General features: G+C 42.1%; 1 protein-coding gene across 1 annotated transcript in view; it reads right to left on the bottom strand.

Annotated features, from left to right (window-relative positions):
* Nucleotides 1-2,970: 2,970 nt before the first annotated feature.
* The window catches only part of CYYR1 (cysteine and tyrosine rich 1), a 106,525-nt gene continuing 91,316 nt past the window's right edge, over nt 2,971-18,179 (bottom strand). Inside the window, exons 3-4 of the mRNA XM_077299402.1 lie at nt 7,978-8,135; nt 2,971-3,771 (exon numbers count right to left, since the gene is read on the bottom strand). Coding sequence (XP_077155517.1) covers nt 3,638-3,771; nt 7,978-8,135 — 292 coding nt within the window. The 3' untranslated portion in view covers nt 2,971-3,637. The remainder of the gene's footprint in view (nt 3,772-7,977; nt 8,136-18,179) is intronic.

The raw sequence follows: 18,179 nt of genomic DNA, 5'->3' as shown, positions 1-18,179 counted from the left end.
ACAATCAAGTGTTTCATGGCAAATAGCCAACAGTGTTTGCAAGAAGCGCGTTGGGCAAAAAAGGCGCAAAATAACTGCCCATGAATTGAGGAAAATCAAGCGTGAAGCTGCCAAGATGCCATTTGCCACCAGTTTTGCCATATTTCAGAGCTGCAACATTAATGGAGTAGCAAAAAGCACAAGGTGTGCGATACTCAGGGACCTGGCCAAGGTAAAGAAGGCTGAAGAACAACCACCTTTGAACAAGAAACATAAGATAAAACATCAAGACTGGGCCAAGAAGTATCTTAAGACTGACTTTTCAAAGGTTTTATGGACTGATGAAATGAGAGTGACTCTTGATGGGCCAGATGGATGGGCCAGAGGCTGGATCAGTAAAGGGCAGAGAGCTCCATTCTGACTCAGACGCCAGAAAGGTGGACGTGGGGTACTTGTGTGGGCTGGTATCATCAAAGATGAACTTGTGGGACCTTTTTGGGTTGAGGATGGAGTGAAGCTCAACTCCCAGACCTACTGCCAGTTTCTGGAAGACAACTTCTTCAAGCAGTGGTACAGGAAGAAGTCGGTATCGTTCAAGAAAAACATGATTTTCATGCAGGACAATGCTCCATCACATGCCTCCAACTACTCCACAGCACGGCTGGCCAGTAAAGGTCTCAGAGAAGAAAAAAATAATGACATGGCCCCCTTGTTCATCTGATCTGAACCCCATAGAGAACCTGTGGTCCCTCATAAAATGTGAGATCTACAGGGAGGGAAAACAGTCCACCTCTCGGAACAGTGTCTTTGAGGCTGTGGTGGCTGCTGCACGCAATGTTGGTCGCAAACAGATCAAGCAACTGACAGACTCTATGGATGGAAGGCTGCTGAGTGTCATCATAAAGAAAGGTGGCTATATTGGTCACTAATTTTTTGAGGTTTTGTTTTTGCATGTCAGAAATGTTTATTTCTAAATTTTGTGCAGTTATATTGGTTTACCTGGCGAAAATAAACAAGTGAGATGGGATTATATTTGGTTTTTATTAAGTTGCCTAATAATTCTGCACAGTAATAGTTACCTGCCCAAACAGATATTCTCCTAAGATAGCCAAATCTAAAAAAACCCCACTCCAACTTCCAAAAATATTAAGCTTTGATATTTATGAGTCTTTTGGGTTGATTAAGAACATACTGTAGTTGTTGATCAATAATAAAAATAATCCTCTAAAATACAACTTGACTAATAATTCTGCACGCAGTGTAAGACTAACATCCTCCATAATCAGAAACTCCCACTTCCGTCTCCAAGATTTTTCTCCTGCTGCGCCAGTTTTCTGGAATGCACTATCTTGAACGATCCAACTGATACCTAACCCCCACATTTTAAGCGTGCTTTAAAAACACATCTCTTTAGACCAGCCTGTCACCTCAACTCACAAACCTAACTCTCCCCTTTTCACTCCTTCTAAACTTTCTGCAGAATTCGGTCCCTACTATTCATCCATCTCCACATCCTCCATGCATCCAGTAGCACTCTGTACCTGTACTTATACAGATCCTGGCTGATGACCGGATCGTGCAGCTTTATTTGAAATGCCCTAATAATTCTAATGATGGCTGGACCATACAGGACCACACTCTTTACCTATTGTGCCCCCTTGTTTCCTTATAGAGTGTAAGCTATTGATCACAGCCCTCATTCCTATTCATATCTGTTGAACTATGTGTTACTTTGATGTCATCGGTACAGCAAAGTAATGAAAAACCATGAAAAACACCAAAGAAACATTTATCAGATGAGTAATGATTTTTTAATTAATTCATGGTATTTTCCTCCTTAGCTTAAAATGTTCTGATATCTGAAACCCCTTTAAAAATAACCCGACAGCCGATTTATGCTGCCCGAATCATGGATGTATCAGTGGCTCATGGATGTATAGTGGCGTTTCAGAGAGAACATATATTTATTCAACCCTCTCTCAATATACACACACATAGGGTGTCAATATAGGGAAGTGGGGTGAGGACAAGCCGCTGGTGACCTGCATCAGACTAGTCAGCCCTGTTGTAGAGTTCCCTGCTGCCTTTCGGAAGTATGTTTTCTCTGAAATGCTGGCTGACATAATGGACCCAAGGCAGCATGTACAAGTATTCGCTGTCAGCTTGTGTCTCTTTGCAGCTACCGCTAGCGGCAGCTCATTGTAGAATTACTTATACAGCTTCCATTAAACTTAAAGGAAACATGTCAGCAATTGTTTACATATGGAAGTAGAGATATGGTCGTAAAGACGCTTGTCTCCCAATAAAAATGATACCTTTTTTGTAGAGATCCGATGTGCCAGTCATGAGAAATTGAATGTAGAAGCCATACATAAATCAGGCTGGAAGAGCACTGGGGGTGTGTCCATGCATTAGACAGCTTCTTTAAAGTGCACTGACACGCCCCCACTGCATTTCCAGCCTGATTTTCATATAGCTTCTACATTCGATTTCTCATGACTGGCACATCGGATCTGTATAAAAAAGGTGTCATTTTCATTGGGGGATGAGCACCTATACAGTCAAACCACTAGTTCCATATGTAAAAGCATAGTCATTGGATCCCTTTAAACAGGATCTGTCACTTTTCCTGACATGTCTGTTTTTTGTAAATACTTGCATTCTGAAAACTTAATCCTGAAACATTTACCACTTTCTGTTCCTCTGTTATTCCTACTAGAAATGTATGAATAATTGACAATTGGGTGTTACCCATTGGGGTCACTGCACTGTCTGAACTTGTCCAATTCTCCAATCAGCACTGATAGTTTATCTATTCATCTTTTGACAAAGAGAATAGTAACATCCAGTTGTCAATTTTTTATTGTTATAAATTTCCAATAGGAATAGCAAATAAAATGGCACAAGAAAGGCAAAAGCCAAAGGGGACACTTGTCTCTTCATTTATAGAATTGTTGGGGGGTTCCAAGACGATGCTTCTCCCACCTATCATGGTTTTATGTCGTATCCTGAAAATTCCAGCACATGATGGGAGTACCCCTTTAATGTGTCACGCCCCAGATCAGTGAGACGATGGTTAAGCAAATTTTCTGGATTTACACTTTTATTAACAGAAAGGTTTTATTATTTTTTTTATCTTTTTATTAAAAATTTATTTTTGCCCGTCATGGACCATCATAATGCACGGGCCACATGAAAGTAACACTGTTCTGTAAGAAAACATTGGCACTTTTTTCTCCTTTTCTAGTTTTTCTTTATCAAAGTCTTAGAAATTCTCACAAATACAATTCACAGAAAAAATAAATAATGTACTTATAATATGGAGTGGATATTGAGTTCAAGCACTTCAGGATATAAGGCTGGAAAATGTAGGAAACGTCGCAGATATTGCACAGGGTTGAAGCCTGCCTTCTCTACTCCTATACATCACTTTAAATGGGTTCTCCAAGACTGGAAAAATTTCTCCAGGAAACAGCGCCACCCTCGTCCATGGACTGTGTCTGGTATTGCAACGCTTTCACTTGAAAACTGTAATGCCAGACCCAACCATTGGATAAGTGTGGCGCTGCTTATAAAAAAAAGAAGCAATATTTTTCCAATCCTGGGTAACTCCTTCAGTTTTAAAACATTTCTATGGCGTTGTCGCAGACTTGGAATGTTATTTTCTTGGTGGTCCGGGATATGGAGGAGGAGCAGGATATTGTCGAGGCACTGGAGGAGTCGGAGTATATGGCGGAGGTAAGTCGATAGGATACTCCATCTCATATTCATAGCTGTAAGGTGGTGGCGAAACTGTAGGGAAAAAATACAGAATGAAAAAACAAATATAAAAAAACACTGTTAACTCAATTCATTTTAACTCGCCAGTCGCAAGTAAAAGACTGAGTCAGTTTCTTATCATTGTATTATTTGCAGAAAATGCACTGGAATCACTTGGCAGGATGAGCTGTTCTGCACAAAGAGACGTTGAAAAAGTATTGATACCCTGTGAACTTTTCTGCATTTTTTCACGTTACACTGACTAGGGATGAGCGGGGCTGGTCTGAATTGGATTATCATATTTTTTTTTAAACCACGCGACGCTGACACCTGAGAATCCTGACAGCGCGCACTGTACTCGCTGTGAGGACTCACATGTCTGCAGATTTGAGCCTCAAGCATGGACAAGCCTTTTAAAGGGAATCTGTCCCTGCTGGGAAGTATATGATCTATTAATATGGGCATACAGGTAATAAAAATGTTACACTAGTCCTACTTGTATGCCTCATATTAATGGTCTTGTTGTTGACAAATCTTATATTGTTTCCTTATGCTAATGATTTCTTCCAGGCTCCGGGGCGTGCGGTGCCTGGAAGAAATCCCTGCCTCCTGTCTTCATTGTAATATGACCCCCCTCCCATGCACCTCAGTGTTAGCACTGGAATCCCGCGCCTGTGTCCTGCACTTCCTCCACAATACGTATCTTTTTCTCCTTTTTATGGTCACTGTATTCAGGGATCTTCTAAGTAGGCAAGTCACGGTAGAAGATCCCTGAGTGCAGTGCCCACAGAAGGGAGGAAAAAAGTATGGCATGTGGAGGGGGTGCAGGGCGCAGGCGCGACAACTGACGTGCATGGGAGGGCGGTAGGATTACAATGAAGACAGGAGGCAGGGATTTCTTCCAGGCAACGCATACCCTGGAGCCTAGAAGAAATCATTAGCATGAGGAAAGAATATAACATTTCTCAACAACAAGACCATTAATATGTAATATTTCTATTACCTGTATGCCCATATTAATAGGTCATATTCGTCCCGGGGAGGGGGTGACAGATTCCCTTTAAGCTGGATTCTCACTGGGAATGTTTTTTAATGAAATAACAGTAATTCTTATCCTTATCCTTGGCATTTTTTCTGGCATTGCACATCACTACATATGAAGTTTTACAAATAATAATAATCTTTATTTTTATTATTATTATTATTATTATTATTACATATGTCATCACTTTTACATTTTTGGGAGCAACAGATGAGATGCAATTTATATCTCCAAATTCTATCATGCCCTGTCAAAACTTGTTTCCCCTCTCTTTTTCTGCACAGAAATCAAAAACAAATAATAATACAATTTTTCTACCCCGTCCCTCCCCTTCAATATCAAGATTTGGGAGTTGGAGAGACCTCAGGCCATAGTACAAGCCTTTAAAATTGCACTAAAATTTCCTGGGCGAATAGGAGATAATATGTAATAGAAGTTTGGGACATTCGTTCATTTTTATTCAGGAGTGATAAAAGACACACAAGATTCATTTATAATGAATCTGAGATAAAATATAATAACTCAAAATCACCTTCCATGTAATAGTCATCATATTAAACCAGTGCAGGAAATAAGTGATGGCGCGGCTGCGCTAAGAGTGTAAATGATGTATCTTCACTCTTGGTTCTCTTAAAAATAGAAATCGCTTAGGAGGTGATAATGATTGTTTTCATCCGCAAATGTTCTCATTTTGCAAATTAAAATTCAATAGAAATTTAGATTGTAAAATGAAATTAAACATCACAAAAAGTTACAGCAAATGCAAAATGTATAATTAAATACAACTGATAATAGAAGTAATTACATGCCCTTAAAATGGGAAATGCTTGAATAATGTTGGATTTAGTAAAAAAAAATAAATATAATCTGCATCTGTCTCTTTTAAAAACATTTGGTCCACAGCTATCTACTGTGCCTGTAGTGGCAATTTCTTTAAGAGAACCATGTTTAGCAGCTCTTTGTCACTATAGAATGTACATGGAAAGCAGCCAATCAGTGGTGTGGGCGGGGTTATACAGAGCTCAGCATTCAGAGCTCTGCTAGATCTGCAGCATAGAAAACCGTGATTGTATCACAACTGCTGCACCCAGTAAACTAAGTGATGCATCACTGGAATCAGAGTCTCTGTTCCTACATCATGCTGTCGTTAGATTACAAAGCAAAAACCTACTGACAGATTCAGTGCATGCGCACTGATGCTTTCGGCTCTGCCCACAGTAGGGCAGAGCATTGTGAACAGGCGCGAGCTGACGATTTCTCTGTGCAGGCGTGGTATTTCGCCCAGCCAATTTGCATGATGGTATAGGCGTCAAACATGTACATGAAAACAGGAGGACGGCTACCAGCAGCCGGGAGGAGAGATAGAGAGCCCAGAATGGATGCCCCTTGGATCGGACAGACAGGATCAACATACAGCATGGGAGAACTTTAATAGGTTTTTGGGGGGTGCACAGGGGGAGTCAGGAGGTTATATAACCATTTATGGAATGCAGCACAGGCGCTAAATAAGGTGATAGTTCTAGGTGACACAGGACAACACTTGGGTCAGGTTCCTTTAATACCTCAATAATGGCTGAACATTTTAATAAGCAGTAAATTGCAAAATTGCTGATATTTACAAGCTTTGTCCAACAATACCCATTTATGAAGAGGGGAATATCCCTACAGCACTTGATGGGATTTACAGTTGTGTGAAAAAGTGTTTTCCCCTTTCCTGATTTCCTATTCTTTTGCATGTTTGTCACACTTAAATGTTTCAGATCAAACAAATTGATATATTAGCCAACGATAACACAAGTAAACACAAACAGCAGTTTTTAAATGAGGATCTTTATTATTTAGGGAAAAAGAAATCCAAACCTACAGGGCCCTGTGAGAAAGTGATTGCCCCCTAACCTACCCTTCGCAGCAACAACTACAATCAAGCGATTGCGATAACTGCCATGAAGTCTTTCACAACACTCTGGTGGCATTTTGGCCTACTAGTCTTTGCAGAGATGTTGTAATTCAGACACATTGGAAGGTTTCCGAGCATGAACCGCCTTTTTAAGGTCATGCCACTGCATCTCGATCAGATAAAGGTCAGGACGAACTTTGACTAGGCCACTCCAAAGTCTAAATGTTGTTTTTCTTAAGCCATTCAGAGGTGGACTTGCTGGTGTGTTTTGGATCATCGTCGTGCTGTGTAACCCAAGTGCACTTCAGCTTGAGGTCAAGAACAGATGGCCGGACATTCTCCTGCAGGATATTTTGGTACACAGGAGAATTCATGGTTTAATTTACCACAGGAAGTCTTCCAGGTCCTGAAGAAGGAAAACAGCCCTAGACCATCACACTACCACCACCATATTTTATTGTTGGTATGATGGCCCTTTTCTACAATGCCGTGTTACTTCTACGTTAGAAGTAATGAGATATACACCTTCGAAAAAGTTCAACTTTTGTCTTGTCAGTTCACAGAGTATTCTCCCAGATGTTTTGGGATCATCAAGATGTTTTTTGGCAAAATTGAGATGAGCCTTTATATTCTTATTGCTCAGGAGTGTTTTTTGCCCAGTCTATTTCTTATGGTGGAGTCATGAACACTGACCTTAACTACGCCAAGTGAGGCCTGCAGTTCTTTGGATGGTGTTGTGGGGTCTTTTGTCACCTCTTTGATGAGTCGTCACTGCGCTTTATAACCTTTTGCAGACTGATAAATCGCAATTACTTTGTTTCTCATTTGTTCCAGAATTTCTTTGAGTTGTGGTATGATGTTTAGCTTTTGAGGATTTTTTGGTCTACTTCACTATATCTGGCAGGTCCTATTTAAGCGATTTCTTGACTGAGAACAGGTGTGGCAGTAATCAGGCCTGGGTGTAGCTAGGGAATTTGAACTCCGCTTCCCAAATAATGTGATAAACCACAGCTAATTTATGGTGGCAATCACTTTTTCACACAGAGCCCTGTTGATTTGGATTTCTTTTTACCTTAATAGTAAAGACCTTCACTTGAAAACTGCATTTTGTGATAACTTGTGTTTTCTTTGTCTAATATTTCAATTTTTTTGGTGATCTGAAACATTTAAGCATGACAAACATGCACAAGAATTGGACATAAGGAAGGGGGCAAATATTTTTTCACAACTGTATATGATGGCACAAAGTATATATTATCAAGACATCTAGAGGCAATATTTTCTGGGTATCTCCTTCTACCTGAATAAGAACTGATGGCGTTGATATGTGTTGCTCTAATCACTCCCACACGGGTTCCTCGGCTGCTCTTCATGCACATGCAGATACAGATGGCAATTCCTGCAATTACCCCCATGATAAAGACAATTCCAAACACTATTCCAGCTATCGCTGTGCCCCTGAAATGATAAAAATAGCATCATGTTACATAATAATAAGTACACACTATAATAACATTACCTACGGTGAACCAGAAATTAAGGGATTGTCCAGCACCTCTAAGTAGGCCATCAGTCAGATCGGTGTGGGTCCAACAACTAACTCCCCCACTGATCTGTTTTTGTGTCTCCGTCCGTGGCCAGAACAGCTTCACACAATGTGCTATGGAAGTTCTCAGGTACTGCAGCTCAGATCACATTTACTTTAAAAAGAGCTGAGTTGTAGGTCTTGAGAACGGCCACCATGGAGCCATGCTCTTCTGACTTTGCACACTGTGAACAACTGGACGCAGCGAGAGCTGCAAACAGATGATCTGTGGGATATTGAGGGGTGACAGACTTCCCACCCAGATCTGATATTGATGACCTATTCCATTATCAATATATAAGTGCTGGGTGACCCATTTAATTTCCACAGCCCAGTGCAAAACCCTCTAACATACCAATCTCTTGAATGCCAGAGGGACCGTTGGGCCCGCTCACCCCCACAAACCGTATTCTGCTGAGAGCACCTTGGAGAAGATGCACAGAATTTTCTTTTTCCCAATTTTGGTAATAAAACATATATTATAAAATTCATTGATGAAGTCAACAAGAGCGTCCCCTTGGCCCGTCAGGTAGGTATACATGAGTATAGCCATTTCTCTATGCAGAGACGTCATGGAAAAATAAGTTTTCGAGACAACACTTTCCATCAGCAGTATACACCGGGCAGTACTCCCAATGTATAAAATCCATGATGGCTCCGATATGATGTGAGCAAAGCCATAGCAAATGGAACAAAATGTTTTTTGAGCTATTTGGGCTAATATAAGAGTAAACCCGTCCTCGAACCATACTCCCCATACACAGGGCAACACGTTCTACGAGGGAGGGAATCCTGGTGAAGTTAGATTCCCATTGTCACGTCTGTTATTTTCTTCGCTGTGAAACGCGTTGTACAGTCCCAGAATTGGGCTATTTATATGTTGATGAGAACAACGGCTGAATATCACAAGGAACAGAGGAAAGGAAACAGCTTCTGAATGTTGCCTGTGGGCTACAGACATCTTAATCCAGTGATAATTACTCACTAGGATACGGAGGCGTTCTGCTGGTACAAGCATTATTGTAATTCTTTCTGCGGTAAAACAGACGCTTCTTGTCACTGCTCTCTTAAAAGTAAATTTGAGGCTTGAGCTAATTTCTGTTGCGATAAGTCAGAAAAGCATTATTCCCATATTGTACATTTACAGCGAAAGTGGATATGGAATAAATGTACAAAATGGGAATAGCCCTTTCATGTAACTTTTATCCCAGTTACAAGTTCGCTCATCTCTAGTTATTTCATCTAGTATTGTTATGGTATAGTGCTAGGATATCACAAATTTGGCAACTTTTAAGACTCCTCCTTATCTCAGAGAGGACAAACGGAGTCTAAAATGGAACATCCCGGAACTGTCACTGCTCTGACTTCAGACATTCCGTATCTTTAAACCCCCGGCTTCAGACATCCCAGAACTTTCACTTCCCCTGACATCAGACAACCTGGATCTTTTACTTGCCCGACATCACAGATCCCGGATCTTTTAGTTCCCCACAAGAGACATCCCGGATCTTTCACTTCCCCGGCACCAGAAATCCCAGATCTTTCATTTACCTGACATCAGACATCCCAGATCTTTCACTTCCCTGACATTGGACATCCTGGATCTTTCACTTCCCCCGACATCATACATCCCGGATCTGTCACTTCCCTGACATCAGACAACCTGGATCTTTCACTTCCCCGACATCGGACATCCCGGATCTGTCACTTCCCTGACCTCAGACAACCTGGATCTTTCACTTCCTCGACATCAGAGATCCCGGATCTTTTAGTTCCCTGGCACCAGAAATCCCAGATCTTTCACTTCCTCCGACATCAGACATCCCGGATCTGTCACTTCCCTGACATCAGACAACCTCGATCTTTCACTTCCCCGACATTGGACATCCAGGATCTTTTACTTGCCAGACATCAGACATCCCGGATCTTTTCATTCCCTAACATCAGACATCCTGGATCTGTCACTTCCCCGACATCGGACATCCTGGATCTTTTATTTGCCTGACATCAGACATTCCGGATCTATTACTTCCCCAAAATCAGATATCCTGGATCTGTCACTTCCCTGACATGAGACATCCTGGATCTGTCGCTTCCCTGACATTAGACATCCTGGATCTTTCACATCCCCGACACTGGACATCCTGGATTGTTCATTCTCCCGGCACCAGACATCCATGATCTTTCACTTCCCCGGCATCTTTTGGAGAAGAGTCAGGAAACCCCCACACACATTTGACTTGGGTTAGCCAAATCGACCGATATTTAATACTTTCTAATCACATCCCCCACACTGCTCATGACATTTCTCAGGCATTTTGCTCTTGTATTGGAACATAATGGAGGAATGTGGAGGTACAGTAAGGGATCATAGGTTTTCCCTGTTTCGGCTATATTCTGCTCTTTCGGAACCACAGCACAGTGATGTGCATATAGTGTTAGAATAGGAATTTTAGCAATCCTTAAAGTAGCTGTCCAGGCTTAGGGCTCAAGTCAACAGTCACTCTATGTGACTGCAGACCTGTGAATCCTCATAGGGTGCACAGTGCGAACTGTCATGATTTTCAGGTGCGGGCGCAGGGAGCTGGTGGTTATATGACTGCAAGTAAGAGATTTTCATACTTCTGGACACATTCTGACTAGACTTGTCCGGCCTCGCTCAATACACTTGCATTGAGCTAGGCCTCCACGTCTAGTCGGCACATGACCGCATGTATGCAAATCATATCCAAAACACAGTGCAGAACAAACTGGAAACTCCAAAAATAGTTGCTGCACAAAATAACTGATGCCACAGATGCCGTCTGCGACATCCCCTGTTTGCCTCCAACTATGTTATGGATACAATGAAGCTGATGATTAATGAATACTGACTTCAATCTGTTTGTCTTTTGGATTACTTTTTAGACTGTAACCTGCGGTGCTGTGCAACACTAATGAAGATTGGCATCAACTCTTGGTATTGCTTATCAGCTCATCATCATAGAGCTTGAGTTGCCCATATCTAACGCTGACATGTGTTTTCTTCTTTCTATTAAATTTTAACATTATAGATTGAGTATAAAATATAGCTTAAAATGGATCTGTCAGTAGATTTCACAATACAACTTGCATGCATTGTTAGATAGATCTCATAGGCCTGATGAGGCTGGTATATTTTCTTTGATTAATCTTTGTCAGAAGGGCTGTAAAATTATTGTTGAATGTTTTGTAGATTGAATGACAGCACCTCATTATCCCTCCTCTTCATTGCTGACTCTCTGCATATGTAGCCAGATTGGCAGCTTCTCCCTCCTGCCTGCTCCTGAATCTTCACCCATTTCACTTATCTGACAGCTCTACAGTATCCCTCCACCCGCCTGCTGAGTCTCTGCCAACATTGCCGGATTGGCAGGTTCTCAGTGTCCCTCTACCCTGATGAAATTGCGATCTCACACTGCTCAGTACAAGCTGCAATTCTTTAGCTGTATTCAAAAAATTCCCAGTTCAATATCCGGGTTATACAGCCATTCTGAAGGTCATTTTCACCGTAAGGACACCAGCATCATCAGGTCCTAAGGATCGATCAGTTAATTGATTAAGTTTATATTGCGAAATCTGGAGACAGATCCATTTTAATTCTCACTTTTCAAGACTATATCTGCAGCATCAACAAAAAGATGAGTATTTAATGTGCGAAAGCAGAATGAGGCAGAAATCTCTGCGGCAAGGTACAGAGACACATGGCAGTCATTAGGAGCTCCCTGCTGCGAATCCTTGTGTTCTCAGGCAAATGATAGGGAACAGGACTTCCTTTCTGTAAAACTACTAATTATGGGTGTGGAGGACCACCAGCGTATGACGCTTAGCACAAGAAACAGTTATCTCTTCTATTGAGAATGGAAGATGATCTGAATAGAAACTTAATACAAATTACAAGTGACACATTATGCACTGTTAATGCTGCGTTTAGACAGGTTGACCATGGCCGTAAAACAACCCACGATGGGCTGCTAGCCAATTCATATCAGTTTTGTTTTGTTTACACAGGCTGATTTCACTCTCGCAGAATGATCATTAAAGGGGTTGTCCAGGACTATTATATTCTTTTTTACTATGGTCCAAAAAACTAACAAACAGGTAGGTAGTGTTAGGCCCCAGGATTCTCCCGCTGCACAGGGTGGATCCTAAGCCTTGCCTGCATCAGCACTCTCCCATTCATCTTTGGCCGCTGCTGAGCATAGGCGTCGGTCCCAGCATCTTGCTCAGGATCATGCTGTTCATCTGGTTACTGCTGGCTCTTCAGCCAAGTCTATGGTAACCAGTGGTAGTCAGCCACGAGCGAACACTCTGAACGCTAAGTCCAGAAATCACCCTACTGAGCATGCTCATGATGTGGCGATGTCTCATTGGTGGTCGGTCGTCAGCTGTCCTGGTGATGTGGCAGCTCCGGAGAAGAGTTGTTTTGAGTACAGTTGCTGACTGTATGACCACTGTATGCTACATGCACCGTTAGTCAGCTTCGATCCCCTGTGACGTTAACAGGAATCGTGTCTAGTGTCAAATCTTTCGTTACTGTGTGCGAGTGACACAGCTCTATTGCAGAGCATATGCACCGTTACTGTGTGCAAGTGATACAGCTCTATTGCAGAGCATCTGCTCCATTACTGTGTGCGAGTGACACAGCTGTATTGCAGAGCATCTGCTCCATTACTGTGTGCGAGTGACACAACTCTATTGCAGAGCATCAGCTTCGTTACTGTGTGCGAGTGACACAGCTCTATTACAGAGCATCAGCTTCGTTACTGTGTGCGAGTGACACAGCTCTATTGCAGAGCATCAGCTTCGTTACTGTGTGCGAGTGACACAGCTCTATTGCAGAGCATCAGCTTTGTTACTATGTGCGAGTGACACTACTGCATGTGCTGTTCGCTGAGTGACGTCTAACTCAGTGAGAGCTAGCAATCACTCACTGCATTCTCTGCCATTGTTCACTTTAGCTGCAGTTTTACATCTCTGCAGGGTGAACCCCGGGTTGCGATTGCACTTCCTCAATAAATTTGTTTAGTGCAATCCACCAACCCTAACAGGTAGTTGGTAACAAAGATAGCTTCCTACCTGTCGAACCCGATGCTGTCTCCGAGCCATCACCGTCCGCTTCTGCCGGTAATTCAGTTGCTCCAATCAGCAGAGCAGCTCTTCTATTCCTGGGCTGCTCCTTTGATGAGGCATGACTTCCAACGGCATACTGATTAACAGCCGGCTCCAAATAGTTATGCAGCAGGGAACCTACTGTTAATCAACATGACGTCATCAGTCATACCCCAAACAGAGCAGAACAATGAGAAGCTGCTGCTCCGTCAACCTGATATCAGTGAATCGCCGGCAGGAGCGGCCTGTGAGAGATCAGAGCTGTCCACAGCAGGCAGGTAGTTACCAACTAGGCCCATAGTTTTAAAAAAATCACATAGCCCTGGACAACCTTGCTTACACAGGATGATATGCTGCCGGGAGTGATGATTTGTAAGCAAGCTTAAATACAACTCATTTGCCAATTTGGTTTGTATTAAAATCCCATCAGTACCTCGCTTCTTTGCTGTGTGATTGAATTTTTTTATATGTGAAAATCATCGTGTTTGGCAGCATATTGACCTGTGTAGACAGAATGTGCAGCCGATAATGATGTTTTGTTTTAGCCACAGAACGATCATATTAACGTTTGTTCTGTGCATGCAGAATTCTGGTCTGAATAGACCATTAAATGGCCGCAGTCAGCTTGTCCAAACGGGCACTTACCACTTTGTTTTGCAGAACCTGGTCTGGGTTCTGGTCGTCTCGTTCTACATGTTATGCTAAGCAGTCTACCTATTCCATTACCAAACTGACCACAATACCAACTGGTACGCTTCCATCTGTCTGTGTATGCAAAGTTCTGAACCCAGCTCAGAGTGGAAGACAAGGCAGAGCAGGGTAAGAGAATGCCGACAGGTGCAGTCATGTGACATGGGGATCTATTTTTCTTTCTTAAAAAAAAAAAGCCTCATAGTTTGAAAGAGGACCTTTCACTTGCTCAAAAAATTCAGCTAAATACTTTGTAAAAGTCCTTGATCTCTTCAGATTCTGTTGCTCTTTTCTGTTTTGTGCTGTGTCACTGTATTGCAGAGATATTCACATTTTATTTATTTTGGAGCGCACTATGTGAAATCTTTGCTTTGCAGTCAAACTAGGTGTTTCATCAGAGTCTTCTCTGGAGGCATGTTTTCATCCCGACCTCCCAGATGTTGCCAATCCCAGCTCAGCAGTTGATCTAGCACTCCCTGACACTGCTGAGCTGTGATTGGCCACATTCAGGAGCAGTGGTGAAATCACACCCCCCCAGAGAAGACTCTCAAGAAACACTCAGTTGGACTGCAAAGCAAAAGTTTCACATAGTGCACTCCAAGAGAAGAAAACAGTGAATATCTGTGCAATAGAGTGACGCAGCACAAAATGGAAAAGAGTTTCACAATTTGGGATTCTTACAAGATATTTAACTCATTTTTTTTGAGGTTTTCTTTAATGTTTCAGAACAATCTTAAAAATAGCTTTGCACAGTCCTTTTAGAAAAGATCATTATGGTTGAATTGTTGCACGCTGGTCTGTGAAGATAACGTAAATGTGTTCTACTTGATTGACTGATGTGTTTGTCAAACTTTGACACTTCTCAGCGAGATGTGAGCGCAGTCTGGAGGAGGGCCACAACAGCGGTAAATTCAGCTTCTGTGCTCTTCACATTTACAGAATATAGAAATGTCAAAACCCATTTTCCTCCACCCAATTAGGAAATTCTAAGTCAATATATGAGTTTTCATTACTAAGGCAGGTTACCACTATCACATCGGTGTCAGTCCGACTCCCGACACCCTCTCCGGTCAGTTTCTGGCAGGTCTAATGCAAAACATCACCACTGCTTAGTGACTGCTCCCGAAAACTGCTTTTTGAAAGTTCTCTGGAGAAATAGGAGATGATCTGCAGCACCCAGGAGCGGCCACTAAACAGTATAACGGAGTAGATATATAAAAACTTAGAAAAAGTGTCAATTCAGCTCACCACTCCTGTGTTGGAGACTCAGGAGGCTTCCAGGGTAGACAGTCTGTGGTCTGGGTGTGGTGCACGGAGTATGCACTGGTCTGGCTTCCAGGTTCCAGCGCACATATTAAAAATGGAAACTCATAGTGCTTACGCGTTTCGGACACTGGTCGGGCTTCCAGGTTAAATATCTCTCAGTGGTCCAAAAGGGATGTTCTCCAGCACCAAAGGAAAGTAAAAAGTTAGCCTTTAATCATATGGGATAACAAAAAATTGGCAGAATGTGCACATATTAACAATGGAAACCCATAGTGCTTACGCATTTCGGGTAGAAAAACCTTTAATCTTTTTTACCTGAAACACGTAAGCATTGTTTTCTTAATATGTTCAATGTGCTGGAGAACATTCCTTTTATCGAGAGCATGATGGAGTGGTGACGTTCCGTACCATATACTGCTTATATCTGGCCACTGCCAGAGCTGATCGGCCGAGGTTCTAGGTGTCGGACTGCCACCGATCTGATATGGATGACCGGTAACAGTAGAGGAAAACCCCTTTAATTAAGGAGTTAAAATAAAAAAAGAAATATGGACGACTTTTCCAACACTTCTCTGCTGTGACTTTGAAATTACAAAAATAAGATCATGTCACTTGTCTGTACAAAAACAGCAAGATGACGACGCAAGTTGCGGTGATTCTACATTTTCACCTCCACTCATGGGTGCGGCCATGGAGTCTTACACTAATAAAGGTATTTTAATTGCACCCCAATTGTCAAGTCTACTAATTTCTTTTGCAAATGTGAGTGCTTATAAAAGTAAGAACACATGAAAGCACATACATACCAGGGTAAATACTACTAACTAAAATGGTGCTCAGTTCTCAAACGTGAATTTCCTAAATTTTTCCCAATCAGTTCACATTGTGCATTATATATTTTGTAAATCTAACAGATTGATGCCCCTGTTTATATTTTGCTGGCAGAAAATTACTGTGTTTTTGTTGTGATTTGCATAATTTTCACGAAAAACAAAATGGGATAATTTCGGAGTCTCTTGGTGCTGTTCTGCGGGGAACGTGCCTGGCCTCGCTGTATTATTACCTGACCCTTGTCCTCTGTGCCGTATTTCCAGCCAAATAAATAAATCCGAACATCAGACATACACAAACTATGTCATTCTGCCAAGAAACCTGATATAAAAACACAAATGAGCTTCTTTCATTCATCAGATTAATTGTGGCAAATTAGCAAATTTATTTACCAGACTGATGAAGAATAAAGCTGATTATCTGCGCGGTATAATGGTAACACTACCTTGTCATTATGTCGTGTCAGAAGTTAAAATACATTTTAAAAAATGTTTGAGTTGACCCCACCATGCAATAAAATGATAGAGAAGAAAACCGTGGAACATTTTAGTAAAGACTCAGCAATAAAAAGGTAAATGTATGATGGTTAGACGTAAAGGGACTTTCTCAAGTTTGAAAGCTATCCCTCATCCATGCAATAGATCGATGGGGGTCCAACTGCTCACTGATTCCTAGAATTATGGCTCCGAAGAGTCCATGTGAATTGGGCGGTGGTCGATCCTGTGCACTGTTGCTCCATTCCTTCTCAATGGGAGTGTCGGAGATAGCCAGTACTGTGCTGGACTGGTCTTCGGCACTCCCATAACGATAAAAGGAATGGCAGTGCACATGATTGACCGCCATGAAGCTTTATAGAATCCTGATACTCAGGATAGGTGTTTGTCCCAGAGGTTAGAACCCTGACTTACAAAACTTAAGAATGTTCCTTAAAAGGGATATTCCCATCTAAGACATTTATGACACAGTTGGGAATACCGGTGTAGAGACATTGGCTAGAACTGGTTATGAAAACAGCTGACCAGATTGTGCTATGATGTTACTTCCGTAGGAGATATGAAAACAGTGTAGTGTAGCCTACTTAACTTTTTCCATGGTTTCGTCCAAGTGTGAGGTGCATAGTGACAGATGTTCCCATCTCAGCCTTGGGAATATCTTATAACCTTTAATAACAAGGTTGTGTGTACCATATTGCAATAGGGGCTTTGAAGAGTTAAAGTCTAGTCCTGATTCCTGATGTGATATAGCTGGGTAACCCTGCTACACTGATGGAACATTCTGCTTGCACTCTATGACAAACCCAGCTCTGCTACATAGTTTGATAATATCTGCTAAATTGCTGGCTATTTGTGCATGGATTCTGTGAAAACCCTAGCTGTGCTCTATCACTGAATACCACTGCCTAACCATTCTGCCAGCATTGCCTTGGACTCTGTGACTAACCCAGCTGTGCTACTGTTCTGAGGTACGTCTGATGTAGCACTGAAACAGATTTCCCTCCTTTTCTTCTGCTCTGGTTTCTCATAGCTGAGTTGACCCTGCTATGTACCGTAGCTGTCCAACGCCGCTGGCCCGCTGCTATATAGTTATTGTCACTTCCGCTCTTCTTTATCAGATCTCATGGTTCCAGTTTTGCTCTTCTACTTGACTTGCCATCCTGCTTTATCTGCCTCGACTGTTCCAACTGGATCATGCTGATACACCAATGCCATCTGTATGCACCACATTAAAACTGTTCATCCGGACCAAGAATTTCCTCATCAGGTGAGACAAACCTGTTTCTTTTTATCCAGGTCATTATTATGCATTGCTTATATAGCGCCATCACATTCTTCAGCGCTTTGCTGTCCCCAATGGGGCTCCCAATTTACATTCCCTATCAGTATGTCTTTGGAGTGTGGGAGGAAACCAGAGAACCGGGAGGAAACCCACGCAACATGGGGAGAACATACAAACTCCTTGCAGATGTTATCCTTGGTAGGGTTTGAACCCAGGACTCCAGC

Source organism: Ranitomeya variabilis, chromosome 3 (genome assembly GCF_051348905.1).
Source record: "Ranitomeya variabilis isolate aRanVar5 chromosome 3, aRanVar5.hap1, whole genome shotgun sequence".
In the NCBI taxonomy this organism is placed as follows: domain Eukaryota; kingdom Metazoa; phylum Chordata; class Amphibia; order Anura; family Dendrobatidae; genus Ranitomeya; species Ranitomeya variabilis.
Note: the sequence above shows the minus strand (reverse complement) of the source record. Positions and strands in the feature narration are given on the sequence as shown.